At 44.1% G+C, this 13,293-nt stretch overlaps 1 protein-coding gene across 1 annotated transcript in view; it reads right to left on the bottom strand.

Moving 5' to 3' along the window:
- LOC132821636 (lactosylceramide 4-alpha-galactosyltransferase-like) overlaps nucleotides 1-11,273 on the bottom strand; it is a 72,630-nt gene extending 61,357 nt beyond the window's left edge. Inside the window, exon 1 of the mRNA XM_060834344.1 lies at nucleotides 11,229-11,273. Within this exon, the coding sequence (XP_060690327.1) occupies nucleotides 11,229-11,250 (22 nt within the window). The 5' untranslated portion in view covers nucleotides 11,251-11,273. The remainder of the gene's footprint in view (nucleotides 1-11,228) is intronic.
- Nucleotides 11,274-13,293: the final 2,020 nt, after the last annotated feature.

Below are 13,293 nucleotides of genomic sequence, written 5' to 3'. Positions count from 1 at the left end.
TGGTAGTGGAGGGTTGTTTTTAAGACTGGAGGCCTATGACCAGTGGAGTGCCACAAGGATCAGTGCTGTGTCCACTACTTTTCATCATTTATGTAAGTGATTTGGATATGAACATAGGTGGTATAGTTAGTAAGTTTGCAGATGACATGAAAATTGGAGGTGCAGTAGACAGTGAAGAAGGTTACCTCAGATTACAATGGGATCTTGATCAGATGGGCCAATGGGCTGAGGAGTGGCAGATGGAGTTTAATTTAGATAAATGAGAAAGCAAATCTTCGCAGGACTTATACACTTAATGGTAAGGTCCTCGGAGAGTTGCTAAACAAAGAGACTTTGGAGTGCAGGATCATAGCTCTTTGAAAGTGGAGTCGCAGTTAGATAGGGTAGTGGAGAAGGCATTTGATATGCTTTCCTTTATTGGTCAGCGTATTGAGTACAGGAGTTGGGAGATCATGCTGCGGCTGTACAGGACATTGGTTAGGCCACTGTTTGAATGTTGCGTGCAATTCTGGTCTCCTTCCTATCGGAAAGATGTTGTGAAACTTGAAAGGGTTCAGAAAAGATTTGAGGATGTTGCCAGGGTTGGAGGATTTGAGCTATAGGGAGAGGCTAAACAGGCTGGGGCTGTTTTCCCTGGAGAATCAGAGGCAGAGGGGTGACCTTATAGAGGTTTACAAAATTATGAGGGGCATGGATAGGATAAGTGGAAAAAGTCTCTTCCCTGGGGTGGGGGAGTCCAGAACAAGAGGGCAAAGCTTTAAGGGAGAGGGGAAAGATATAAAAGAGACCTAAGGGACAACTTTTTCATGCAGAGGGTGGTACGTGTATGGAATGAGCTGCCAGAGGAGGTGGTGGAGGCTGGTACAATTACAACATTTAAAAGGCATTTGAATGGGTATATGAATAGGAAGGGTTTGGAGGGATTTGGGACGGGTGTTGGCAGGTAGGGCTAGATTGGGTTGGGATATCTGGTCGGCATGGACAGGTCGGACCGAAGGATCTGTTTCTGTGCTGTACACCTCTATGAATTTATGTATGAACCAACCACTTTCTGAAAACCAGTGGCAGCATCAAGAGAGAGAAGGCAGAAAAACATCATTTTAGTCAGAACAAGAACCACCTCATCAGATCCTGCGATCAGAGATCGGGGCACCACAGTGGTTAGCGCTACTGCCTCACAACACCAGGGATTCTCAGGTTCGATTCCATCCTTGGGTGACTATCTGTGTGGAGTTTGCATTTTCACCCTGCATGGGTTTTCTTTGAGTGCTCCAATTTCCTCTCTCAGTCCAAAGATGTGTAGGTTAGGTGGAGTAACTGTAGGAAATGCAGGGTTACAGGGACAGGGTGAGGAGGGCCTGTCTGAATGGGATGCTCTTCAGATGATCCATATGGACTCAATGGGCCAAAGGACCTGTTTCCACACTGAAGGGATTCTATGAAATCACTGAAGAGTGCTCCCATTTCCTCTACATCCATCACACCACTTTTATGTCTGTATCTGTGTGCACAAGGGGGCTATAGAGTTTAACTAGTGATCTATGCTGACAGCCATAATTGTTTGTATGCAGCTACAGTAATTAATTCTTATAAACAGTCATTCTTCTTCAGTGCAGAAACCATTCTTGCTATCAAGCTGGGTCTGAAAATCAGGGAAATTGTGTGTAAATTGAATTTTGTGTCCTTCAAAAAAAATACCTTTAGCTGTTGTGAAAACTCCAGGAATCGCAGGATTGGATTTCCAGATTCTGACCCCAGTGAATTGGGACAGGGAATGCTGAAAGTGTATGGGCTGGTGTGGTTTTGAAGGGGTGTTCACCTACATTTGCACAGTGTTCATGTCTCTTCAGAGCTCCTGGGATAAAGAACAAGCGTGTCCTACTTGCAGCAGGAATGAGACAACATTCAACATTCATACCACACAAGTGCTAGGCAATGATCATGCACAAAAAGAGCAACCCAGGCCTTATCATCACTATGTCCTGTCCCTCTGCCAGGACAGACCTAGCAAAGATGGTGGCATAATGGTATACAATCGGGAAGGAGTTGCCCTAGGAGATCTCAACACAGACTCCGAACCCATAAAGTTTCATGGAATCAGATCAAACATAGGAAAGGAAACCTCCTGCTGATTACCCCGAGTGCCCTACCTTCTGTGTTGAGCACCACTTGGAGGAAGCAATGAGGTAAAAAGAATGAACTCTGAGTGGTTGACCTCAATGTCGATGGCAGAGTGGCTCAGAGCACCATGACTGATTAAGGTGGCCAAGTCCTGAAGGTCACAGTCAACGATCAGTCAACACATTCCAAATCCGAATCTGTTGTTTTAAAGAACAGCATTTTCCCTCATAGTCTGTTTCCTGTTGATGAGAAACAGCAATATCTTTGTTTACATGATCTAGGTCCTTCAGGATTTTCACAGAATCCCCACAGTATGGAAGCAGGCCATTGGGCCCATCAGTCCACACCAACCCTCCAAACAGCAGGCCAGCCAGACCCACCCACTATCCTGTATTTCCCGTGGTTAACCCATCTAGCTTGTACATCCCTGGATACAATGGGCAATTTAGCAGGACCAAAACACCTAACCTGCACATAAGACCATCAGACATAGGAGTGAAAGTTAGGCCATTCAGCCTATCGAGTCCACTCTGCCATTTAATTATGGCTGATGGGCATTTCAACTCCACTTACTCGCACTCTCCCCGTAGCCCTTAATTCCTTGCAAGATCAAGAATTTATCAATCTGTCTTGAAGACATTTTAATGTCCTGGCCTCCACTACACTCCATGGCAATGAATTCCACGTGCCCTCACTATCATTCTAGACCGATCCCCTCTAATTCAGGGGTACACCAGGGGTCCTAGTCTCCCTGCCTTACAGTAACTACTTCCCAGAGTCCACCCTTTCGAAGCGTTGCATTATCTTGTAAGTTTCTATTAGATCTCCCCTCAACCTTCTAAACTCTAATGAACTCAATTCCAACATCATCAGCCGTTCATCACATGTTAGGCCTACCCTTCCAGGGATCATTGTGTGAATCTCTGCTGGACACATTAAGTGCCAGTATGTCCTTCCTGAGGTGTGGGGCCCAAAAATGGATATAGTATTCTAGATGGGGCCTAATTAGTTTCAGAAGCACATCGCTGCTTTTATATTCCAACCCTGTTGAGATAAATGACATTATATTCGCTTTCTTAATCGTGCACTCAACCTACAAGTTAAGGTTGAGAGAATCCTGGACTAGCACTCCCTGATCTATTTATACTTTGGCTTTATGAATTTTCTCACCGTTTGGAAAATAGTCCATGCCTGTATTCTTTTTTCCAAAGTGCAAGATCTCACATTTGCTCACATTGAATTTCATCAGCCATTTCCTGGACCACTCGCCTAAACTGTCTAAATCTTTCTGTAGCCTCCCCACCTCCTCAGGACTAGCTGCCTGTCCACCTAACTTCGTATCATTGGCAAACTTTGCCAGAATGCCTCCAGTCCCTTCATCCAGATCATTAATATATAAAGTGAGCAGTTGTTGTCCCAATACTGAAGCCTGTGAGACACCACTTGTCACCGGCTGCCATTCCGATAAAGAACCTTTTATCCCAACTCTCTGCTCTCTGTCAGACAGCCAAACCTCAATCCATGCCAGTCGCTCACCTCGAACACCATGGGCCCTCACCTTACTCAGCAGCCTCCCATGAGGCACCTTATCAAAGGCCTTTTGGAAGTCGAGATAGACTGGATTTCCCTGGTCTAACCTACTTGTTACCGCTTCAAAGAATTCTAACCAGTTTGTCAGGCATGGCCTCCCCTTACTAAATCTATGCTGAAGTGTTCTAATCAGACCCTGCACTTCCAAGAATTTAGAAAATTCATCCTTGACAATGGATTCTAGAATTTTACCAACAACCAAGGTTAGGCTAATCAGCTTATAATTTTCCATCTTTCGTCTTGATCTTTTCTTGAACAAGGGGTTATAACAGCGATTTTCCAATCATCTGGGGCTTTTCCTGAATCCAATGACTTTTGAAAGATCACAACCAATGCCTCCGCTATTTCCTCAGCCACCTCCCTCAGAACTCTAGGATGTAGCCCATCGGGACCAGAAGATTTATCAATTTTTAGACTTCTTAGCTTTTCTAGCATTCTCTCTTTTGTAATGGCTACGTATTTGAACTGTGGAAGGAAACCTACACAGACACAGGGAGAACTTGCAAACTCCACGCAAACAGTTATGGGGGGGTGGAATTGAACCAGAGTCCCTGGCAATATGAGACAGCAGTGCTAACCAGTGAGCCACCGTGTTAGCTTACCTTGCCCCAGCTTCTCCAGTCCAAAAAGACAGACATAATCGACATAACGTAAACCCTCGTGGGTCCGCTTTGTTTCCTTCTGTCATCCATGGAATCACAGAAATGTCAAGTGAGAACTGAGGTTAGTCAACACATCTGTCTGTTCTGACCAAGAAAGAGCTAAGCATCTAATTCTCTCTCTTCAGCTCTCAGACAGCAGTCCTGGAACTGACACTTTCTAAATCTGTTGATAGGTAAGACCACCACCAACCTCTGTCTGAAAAGGAACTCCTCCAATTCCTTTCTAATCCTTCTACAACTATTCTGAATCTAAGCCCTTGCTTCTCCCCGCTCCCCACCAAAGTCAAAAAGGGAAACAGGCCCTTTCCATCCACTCTACTCATCTTCATCCTGGTCTTACATAACTCAATTAAATGTCCGCCCATTCTTCCCTCTGTTGCAGAGGCAGCCTTTCCTCATCATTCCAACTCTCCATTCCAAACAACATTCTTGCAAATCTCCTCTGCATCCTCTCCATTTTTTTTTAAATTTGCTCGCAGATTCCTAAAAACTAAATCCAGAATTGCTACAATTCTATTGTTGGGCTGGTTACACACAGCATTGGCTGAAGACCTTGAGTGTATACTGATTTTATCACAGTTAATATTAGGGCAGTTGGAGTATGCAGCCAACTGTTGGCCCCATTCTTCTCAGCAATTTGCCCGTCGGCAAATCTATCTTGCTCGGATTGGAGAGAGGCTCTATAACACCCACCCAGCAATGTATTTGCCCCTTATATCCTCAGTTCCTCCACAGACAATTTGACATCCCTTCCTACAGATCATCCCACCTCAAAGCTGTGAGTGGTTAACCAATTCCCACTTCCTAATTGGTTTTCCATTCTCTTAGGGGCATTTTGTGATGCAATGGTAGTGTCCTTTGAGCTAGAAAGACCACCTTAGCGAGTTTTGAGACAATTTGTAGCTCAGGTTGAGATCTTGGATGTAGGTTTGCTTGCTGAGCTGGAAGGTTCATTTCCAGACGTTTCGTTACCCTACTAGGTAACTTCTTCAGTAAGCCTCAGGCAAAGCCTAGGAAGACCATGTTTCTCCTGCTCAGGAGGTGTGTCCTAACACCTCTCCGAACAGGTTGGTCAGAAAATATTGATTTTCCTTTCTCCTGACTGAGGAGCCTGTAACCAAGATTATTGCGCTATTTTCTTGCCTTCCTTTTAAATTTATTTTTAAGCAGCATGTTCAGACATGCATCTCTGGAGCAGGTGGGTCTTGAACCCAGACCTACTCATCCTGAGGTAGGGACACAGCCATGAGACTTCTCTGCCTGTCTTTAAGCCACATTTCATTAAAATCTATAATACCATACTTCAAAGTGTCTGTTAATTGTTTAAATTAGATAATTTTTTTTTAATTGATCCATTGGTGTGGAGTCACTGGTGAGGCCAACAATTATTGCCAAAGCCTTCAGCTCAACCATGACAGTTACAACTCTCTTTAAAGGGTGGTTCATTGATCCATTTTATTTTTTTATATATTTAATTGTTACTCAAATACACAGACAGGAAACTTTCATGTCACCAGCTGTGGATTTAGGAGTTACATCATTGTAACATTTCACTCAATCCAGAAGAACACCTCAGAAATCTATGTTCATACTGTTGCATCTTTGACTTGTTTACTGAAGGAAGTATTTCCAGCTATTCGTTCCCACTTCCACAGAAGATGTCCTGCAGGTCAAGATCTGCCCTGTTCAAACATTTGATAATGTGAATATTGACCATGACCTCTGGCTGTTATCCGTCTCTTGAAGTCATGGCAAACTGTATTTCTCTCTCCCTAGACCTGCTAAGTTTCTTCAGCTCACACCGTGTTTTCAGATTTCCAGAAATTCCCTTTTAGTAATAAGTAAGATGTTTGTCATTGACAGAACAGGGCTGCCACATCTCTCTTTATGAAACATATCTGTTATCACTGGTCAGTTTCAGTACAAAACTTGTCCCTGATCAAGACAAACAAAAATTACTCATCAGTCGGCCCTTCTCTTGTGCAGATGTGAGCTCAGGTGCTCGGCCTCTATGACGTGTAATCTCTCAGTCTGTATTTATTCATTGGGCTCTGGTGTGGGTTGATAGAGAATCAAAGGCAAACAGTGTAAAACACTAGTGAGTAAATCCAGCACCTAACAGTATGTTATCTGTGTCATTGGGGCTGGTTAGCTAGACAGCTGGTTTGCAATGTTAAGTGACGCCAACAGCATGGGTTCCATTCCTGCACCTACCATCTTGACCTCACTCTATGCCTGAGGCATGGTAACCCTCAGATTAAACCATCATTAGTCGTCTCTCACTAAGTGACAGCAGCCCAGTGGTACTCTGGAACGATGGAGACTTCGCCTTCACCCATGCTGTTGTTGCACACAATGCACTGATTGGCATCAACTTCACTGTAATTGGCTGTGAAATGTTGCCCTGTTCGGATACCTCTCCAGCTACCAGCTGTCCAAAGTGTCAAAGCCTGAAGCATATGGGCATAGATCCTAGGAGCATAAGTAGGTCATTTGTACCCATCAAATGCTAGAAAGTAACCATCTCCAATAACAGAAAATCTAACCATTGCCATCATTGAATCCTCCACTATCAACACTATGGAGATTACCATTGACCAGAATGACCACATCCAGTGGCAACAAAAGGAGGTTAGAGGCTATGAATATGCAGTGAGTAACTCAACTTCTGACTCCCCTACACCAATTCAGCATCTGCAAGGTACAAGTCAGGATCCTGCCTTAAATAAAGAGAGTATAACTTCAGTCAATGTTCAGGATGTGGTCTCCTAGTACTCTGTGTAACTGAATCATTAAACTTTTATGTTTAATTCCTCACATAATAAAGGACAGCATTACATTTGCCTTCCTAATTATTGCTGTAAGTGCATACTTACTTCATAAACTAGAACAGCAAAAGCCCCCAGCAGTTCAGAATTCCACACTCGGTTTCTGCTTAAGTCACAATATATCTTGTTATGTTTCCTGACAAGAAATGATAAACTTCGCAGTTCCCCTTAGGAAACCTCATTTGGCTACTCAACCGATCTACAGTAGAGCCTTGATTATCCGAACTAGACAGACAGGGCATATTTTGTCCGGATAATCGATCTGATTGTAAACAAGTGGTAACTGCAGGTTATCCGAACATTTCTCAGTTATCCCGCAATGCACACCACAATGCCGTTTAACCGATAACTGAATGCTGAGTTGCCTAATACAGGACTTTGAGATCTTGTTCAGATAATCCAAAATTCGGATAATTGATGTTCAGATAATTGAGGTTGTGCTGTATATCCATCTTCATCCCACTTACAGTCTCTTCACAACTTGCCCATTTATCTTTGTGCAGTATGTAAACTTCGCCACATGCCATTGCTTCACCAGTCTAAGTCAGTGATAGAAATTGTGACAAGCTGGGGCTGCCACAAAACTGGTGTGTGAGGATCAGGACTGAGTCCACTGTTGTTTGTCATTTACATAAACAATTTGGAATATGGGGGCAGGGTTTCAAAGCTTCCATATTATGAGGAGAGTTTGAATAGGTTGGAACTGTATTCAGTGGAGTTTCAAAGAACAACAAGTAACTTTATTGAAATATACGATAGGAAACTTAACAGGTTAGCTGTGGAAAGATCTCCCCCTCAGACCAGAGGACACAACCTGAGTGAGGCGTTGCCCTTGAGAATGTCTTCTCACAGAAGGTGGTGAATCTATGGAATTTTTTATCACAGGGCTGTGGAGGATGGGTCAATAAGTGAATTCAAGACTGAGAATGAGCAGAAATACCATAATCTCATTGGATGGCAAAGCAGACTCAATGGACTGAATGGCATATTTCCGTTCCTACATCTTCGGGTCATTTTCTTATTATCAATTGTGCATATCCAATTCTTTACTTATTGTTTTCCTGTTGAAATAACTCGAAACCTTCATTAACTATTTTAATACTTCTCATGCACTACTTTCTTTCCCTGATTAATTTTTAGTCATTCTCTATCTTTTTATATAGCGTCCAATTATCCTACCACTGCATCCTGGGCCTTGCAAAGAAAAATATTACCATCCAATTATCTGAACTGCCATTCCTATTTGCAAATCTATATTTTTTCTCAAGTTTGAAGCTTGCCTTAACGTCTTTAGTTTAACCACAATGCTGGATTCTCCCCTCGTAATATTTCTCCACCGTTGGTATATAGTGGCTAAATATTCTAAAATATCCCCCTATTGTCATCACTCCTGATCCATCCCTTCGCCTAGTGGTTCCATTCATTTCCACACTCTAATCACTGTTCATGCCCACATAATTGATCAGGTAGATTTAAAACATTAGTCTCGGACTTCTCCCTTTCAAAGTAGATGTTAAATTCAATCATTTTTGCATCATATCGTATTGAAAAAGTCATAATATTTGAAATAGTGTTTTATATAGGGCTAGCAGAACCTATTTCCTTTAAGAATATGGAATCCCCAGTGTGGAAACAGGCCATTCAGCCCAACAAGTGCACATCAACCCTCCGAAGAGTATCCGACCTGAGACCTGTTCCCCTACCCCATTTACTTTACTTTTCCCCTGATTCATGCACCTAACCCACACATTCCTGGACACTACGGGCAATTTAGCATGGCCAATTCACCTCACCTGCATATCTTTGGACTGTGGGAGGAAACCGGAGCACCCCGATGTCGATATTTACACAAAGATCTCAGACTAAGTTAACATGTGCCGCCAGATTTGTCCACATAAACATGCAAGCTCTCTCTGTTCTAGTACCGCCACCTCTTTTAAAGTCTATAATTCTGGAGACTTGGTCTCCGTTACTCTTTTAAACAGAATGGGGTTTTTTTTGTGCTCAATTCCTTCTGTTTTTTTGAAGTCTATTACAATCCTCGCCCCATTTACCACACTTCAAAGTTTCATGCAGTCAGCAAAGCCTAACGTTGCACCATGTCTTCCTTCCCAAATCCAAGTCACAAATGTAGATTCAAAACAGCAAAAGGTTCTTGCACTGTTATCCTGAGAAGCTCCACTCTCCCTCTCTAAACAATGATGTGGAGGTGCTGGTGTTGGACTGGGGTGGACAAGGTCAGAAGACAGATGACACCAGGTTATAGTTCAACAGATTTATTTGAAATCCTCACCTGCAACTCTCAGAACAAGGGCTGTTTATTACCACTGTCCATGCAATAAGCCTTCACCAATTTTTTTTATGGATTTCAACACAAACCACATGCAGTGACTCCAGTTAATGATGGAAATCATACATATTTTTACTCACACTGTAAATAGACATTTATTACACAAATCTGGAGCAAGTGAGATTGAACCTGGATCTCCTGGCTCAGAGATAGGTACATTACCACTGCACAAGAACCCTTCTCCAATCTTGCTAACAAATCCTTTATCTACTGAGGACGTGCAGGTCCTGGACCTCCTCCACCGCTGCTCCCTCACCACCCAATGCCTGGTGGAAGAACGCCTCATCTTCCGCCTCAGAACGCTTCAACCCCAGGGCATTAATGTGGACTTCACCAGTTTCCTCATTTCCCCTCTCCCCACCTTGCCCCAGTTCCAACCTTCCAGCTCAGCACTGTCCTCATAACCTGTCCCACCTGCCAATCTCCCTTCCCACCTAGCCACTCCACCCTCCTCTCTGACTTATCACCTCCATCCCCACCCCCATTCACCTACTGTACTCTTTGCTACCTTGTTCCCAGCCCCACACACGCCCATTTATCTCTCCACCCTAGAGGCTCTCTGCCTCCATTCCTGACTAAGGGCTTTTGCCCGAAACATCGATTTTCCTGCTCATCAGATGCTGCCTGACCTGTTGTGCTTTTCCAGCACCACTCTGATCCAAAGTCCTTCATCAAATACCTTTTGGAAAATCATTTAACACATTGCCCTCAGGTAATGTTACCTCATCAAAAAAAAATGACAACATGTGCACTACATTTACAATTACAATCAACTTGCCCTTAACAAAACCACACTGTCTGGGTGCACATTATAGCAATTCACAACTTCATCTTGTGCTGAGCACAGACGTTAAGGACAACATTAAGAACAATGTCCCATTGAACACCGTTAAATCACACTCGGACCCACGACCAAACTTCTCGCCATGCTCAGCAGTCCACCAATGGCTATTCACACAAAACCTTCACGTCAGGTTATTCAGAGTTAGATTGTTGCTAGGCAGTATTACCATCACACAAATCCCCAGCCTTTCAGAACCTTTTCTGGGAGAGGAATGCTCAGTCAGAAAAAGATATGATTTCTCATGCACAGCCAACCCCTGCCCCGCCTCAGAACATGCGGGGAAGTAGTGATGGAGCCATGAGCACGTTCAAGGGACTGAATGGCCTCCTCTCGCTCAATTTCAATGGCTACAAAAATTCACAACAACAAAAAAATACATTTCTGCAAAGTGACTTCCCCATTCAAGGAAATTAATTGAAAAATTGGCAACTCCAGTCTGTGGCTGGGGACTGATCCCAGCAAAGGCAGAGTTAAATATTTAACGGACTTTGAGCAGTTTACTGACAAACACAGACAGTTAGACTCGGAGCCAGGAAGTCAGAGCTGCTGCTGTTCACTGGAAGAGGCTGAGCTACCTCTCTGTCTGAATTCACCAGAGCAGCTTTGCCAAGCCAGGCTTACAGAGAGAGAGAGAGATATTATCCAAACTTCCTTACATCTAAAATTCGAATAGATGGCAAAAACAAAACCTCCCAAGCGAAAAGACAGACGTGATTCACTAAACTCCACAAGCAGCAACTTTGAAAAAACAAATGGGGGTGGGGGGGAGAGAGAGACAAAGAGATTGTTGTAGGACCAAAATGGAGTGATGTGTTACTGAATTAGCCCCTTACCTTTGTGACCATGGGAGGCCATAGTGTTGGAGCACTATGCAGTCCAATTTTGCTGGAATGCTCTGGCTGAAGGGGAGGGATCAGTTTGCCTTTCTCTCTCTGGATGGGCGTGAACACTCGGACCGTCTTTCCAACACGCCGTTAGTTTCCACAGCTTCCTGTTTCACAGCAGCCAGCTGCAGTAGAGATGGCTGTGGGAGTGCAGCAGACTTTACTGGGGCCAACTCTCTTCAAGATCCAGCTGTAAACTTCACCCGAGCCTTTTTTTTGCGCGTGTGAAAAGATTACTATTTAATCTTTTCGCCTTGTGTTGCACCGATATTGCCTTTGACTTCTTTTAGGGAACTCTTTCCATCTGACTCTTCCTTCCTTCGCGCTCTCTTGCCACATTCTCTGCAGTAACTCATTGCACCCACCAGCGGCCAGCTCACCACTGCCCCAGCTCCATTAATAGCAAATGAGACAACTCTGGTTATCACTGTGAGGAGTTGGTTAAATGCTCTAGGTTTGCAATTTACTATCCTGCACATCTGAACACCTCATCTACTGTGTCTGTTGCTCTCAATGTGGTCTCTTCTACATTGGGGAGATAGGATGCCAACTTGCAGAACGTTTCGGAGAACACCTCTGGGACACACACATCCACCGCCCTGTAGCTGACCACTTCAACTCCCCCTCCCACTCCGCCAAGGTCACACAAGTCCTGGGCCGCCTACACCACCAAATCCAATCCACTCGGCGCCTGAAGGAGGAACGCCTCATCTTCTGCCTGGGGACCGTCCAACCACGCAGCATCAAGGTCGATTTCACCAGTTTCTTCATTTCCTCACACCCCCCGCCCCCAACTCGTCCCAGATCCAACTGTCCTACCTGTCCATCTTCCTGCCCCCCTCACCATCCGCTCCAACCTACGACCATCATCTCTCATCTTCATCTACCTATCGGGTTCCCAATACCTTCCCCCAGCTCCACCCACCCATTTATCTCGGCACCCTTTCACATGCTCCCCCCACCCCCATCACCATGACATTCCTGATGACGGGCTTACGCCCGAAATGTCCACTCTCCTATTCCTCGGATGCTGCCTGACCCACTGTGCTTTCTGAGCACCATAACTTTCGACTATGATCTCCAGCATGTGCAGTCCTCAATTTCTCCTACCCTGAATAAGTGTTAAAGCTACAAAGTCGCTGGACGCTTTCCACATAGTGCAACTGCAAACCCTGGTATGAAATACATTGACTCAATTTTCTTCAGATCACAGTGTGGTTTCACTGTTTCATCCAGTTCAGGCCACACCGAGCTGCGAGTCACAGTTTCCCCACACCCTTCAATATTTCGAGAATACAGTACCCTAAACTCATTTCATTACCTCAGACTCTGACTCACTGAAGAAAGTAAAGTGAACAACTTTACAGTCCCTGGGCGTATGGAAATGGATTAAAAAGCAAAAAGAAATCGCTGGGACAATTGTCTGGGTGAAAATAGTTCCTCTAGTCACACTATAACTTGGCTGGACAACGCTTCACTTCCTGAGGTTTAGATTGTTGTAGATTCAGGCCTGTTGAAATTAAAGAATCTTCCCGTTCAGAAGAGACTCTTCAACCCATCAAGTCTGTAACAACAAAAGCTACTCTAAATCTATACAAGTCCTACTTTCCCAATTATATCCATAGTTTAAATGTTATGATATTTCACATGCTCATCCTGTACTTTTTAAAGTTGTGAGTTTACCCACCTCAACTACCCTCCCAGGCAGTATATTCCAGTCCACATTCCCCCCTTCATTAAAAAGTGTTCCCTCAAATCCCTCTAAACCTGCCTTTCATTTTACAAAATTATGCTTCCCCTTGTTATTGACCTTTTGACTTAGAGGAACAGCTATTTTCTATCCACTTTCCCCATGTCCCTCATAATCTTATACACCTCAGTCAGGTCCCTTCTCTGCTCTATAGAAAACAATCTGGGCTTATTCAGCCTCTTTTCACAGAGAAACCCCTCCACCTCAGGCCGCATTCTGGTGAATCTCCTCTACACCCTCTCCATTGCAATCACATTCTTCCTA

The sequence above is a fragment of the Hemiscyllium ocellatum genome, chromosome 13 (assembly GCF_020745735.1).
Source record: "Hemiscyllium ocellatum isolate sHemOce1 chromosome 13, sHemOce1.pat.X.cur, whole genome shotgun sequence".
NCBI classification, from domain to species: domain Eukaryota; kingdom Metazoa; phylum Chordata; class Chondrichthyes; order Orectolobiformes; family Hemiscylliidae; genus Hemiscyllium; species Hemiscyllium ocellatum.
The sequence above is the reverse complement of the archived record's forward strand: the minus strand, read 5'-3'. Positions and strand labels throughout refer to the sequence as shown.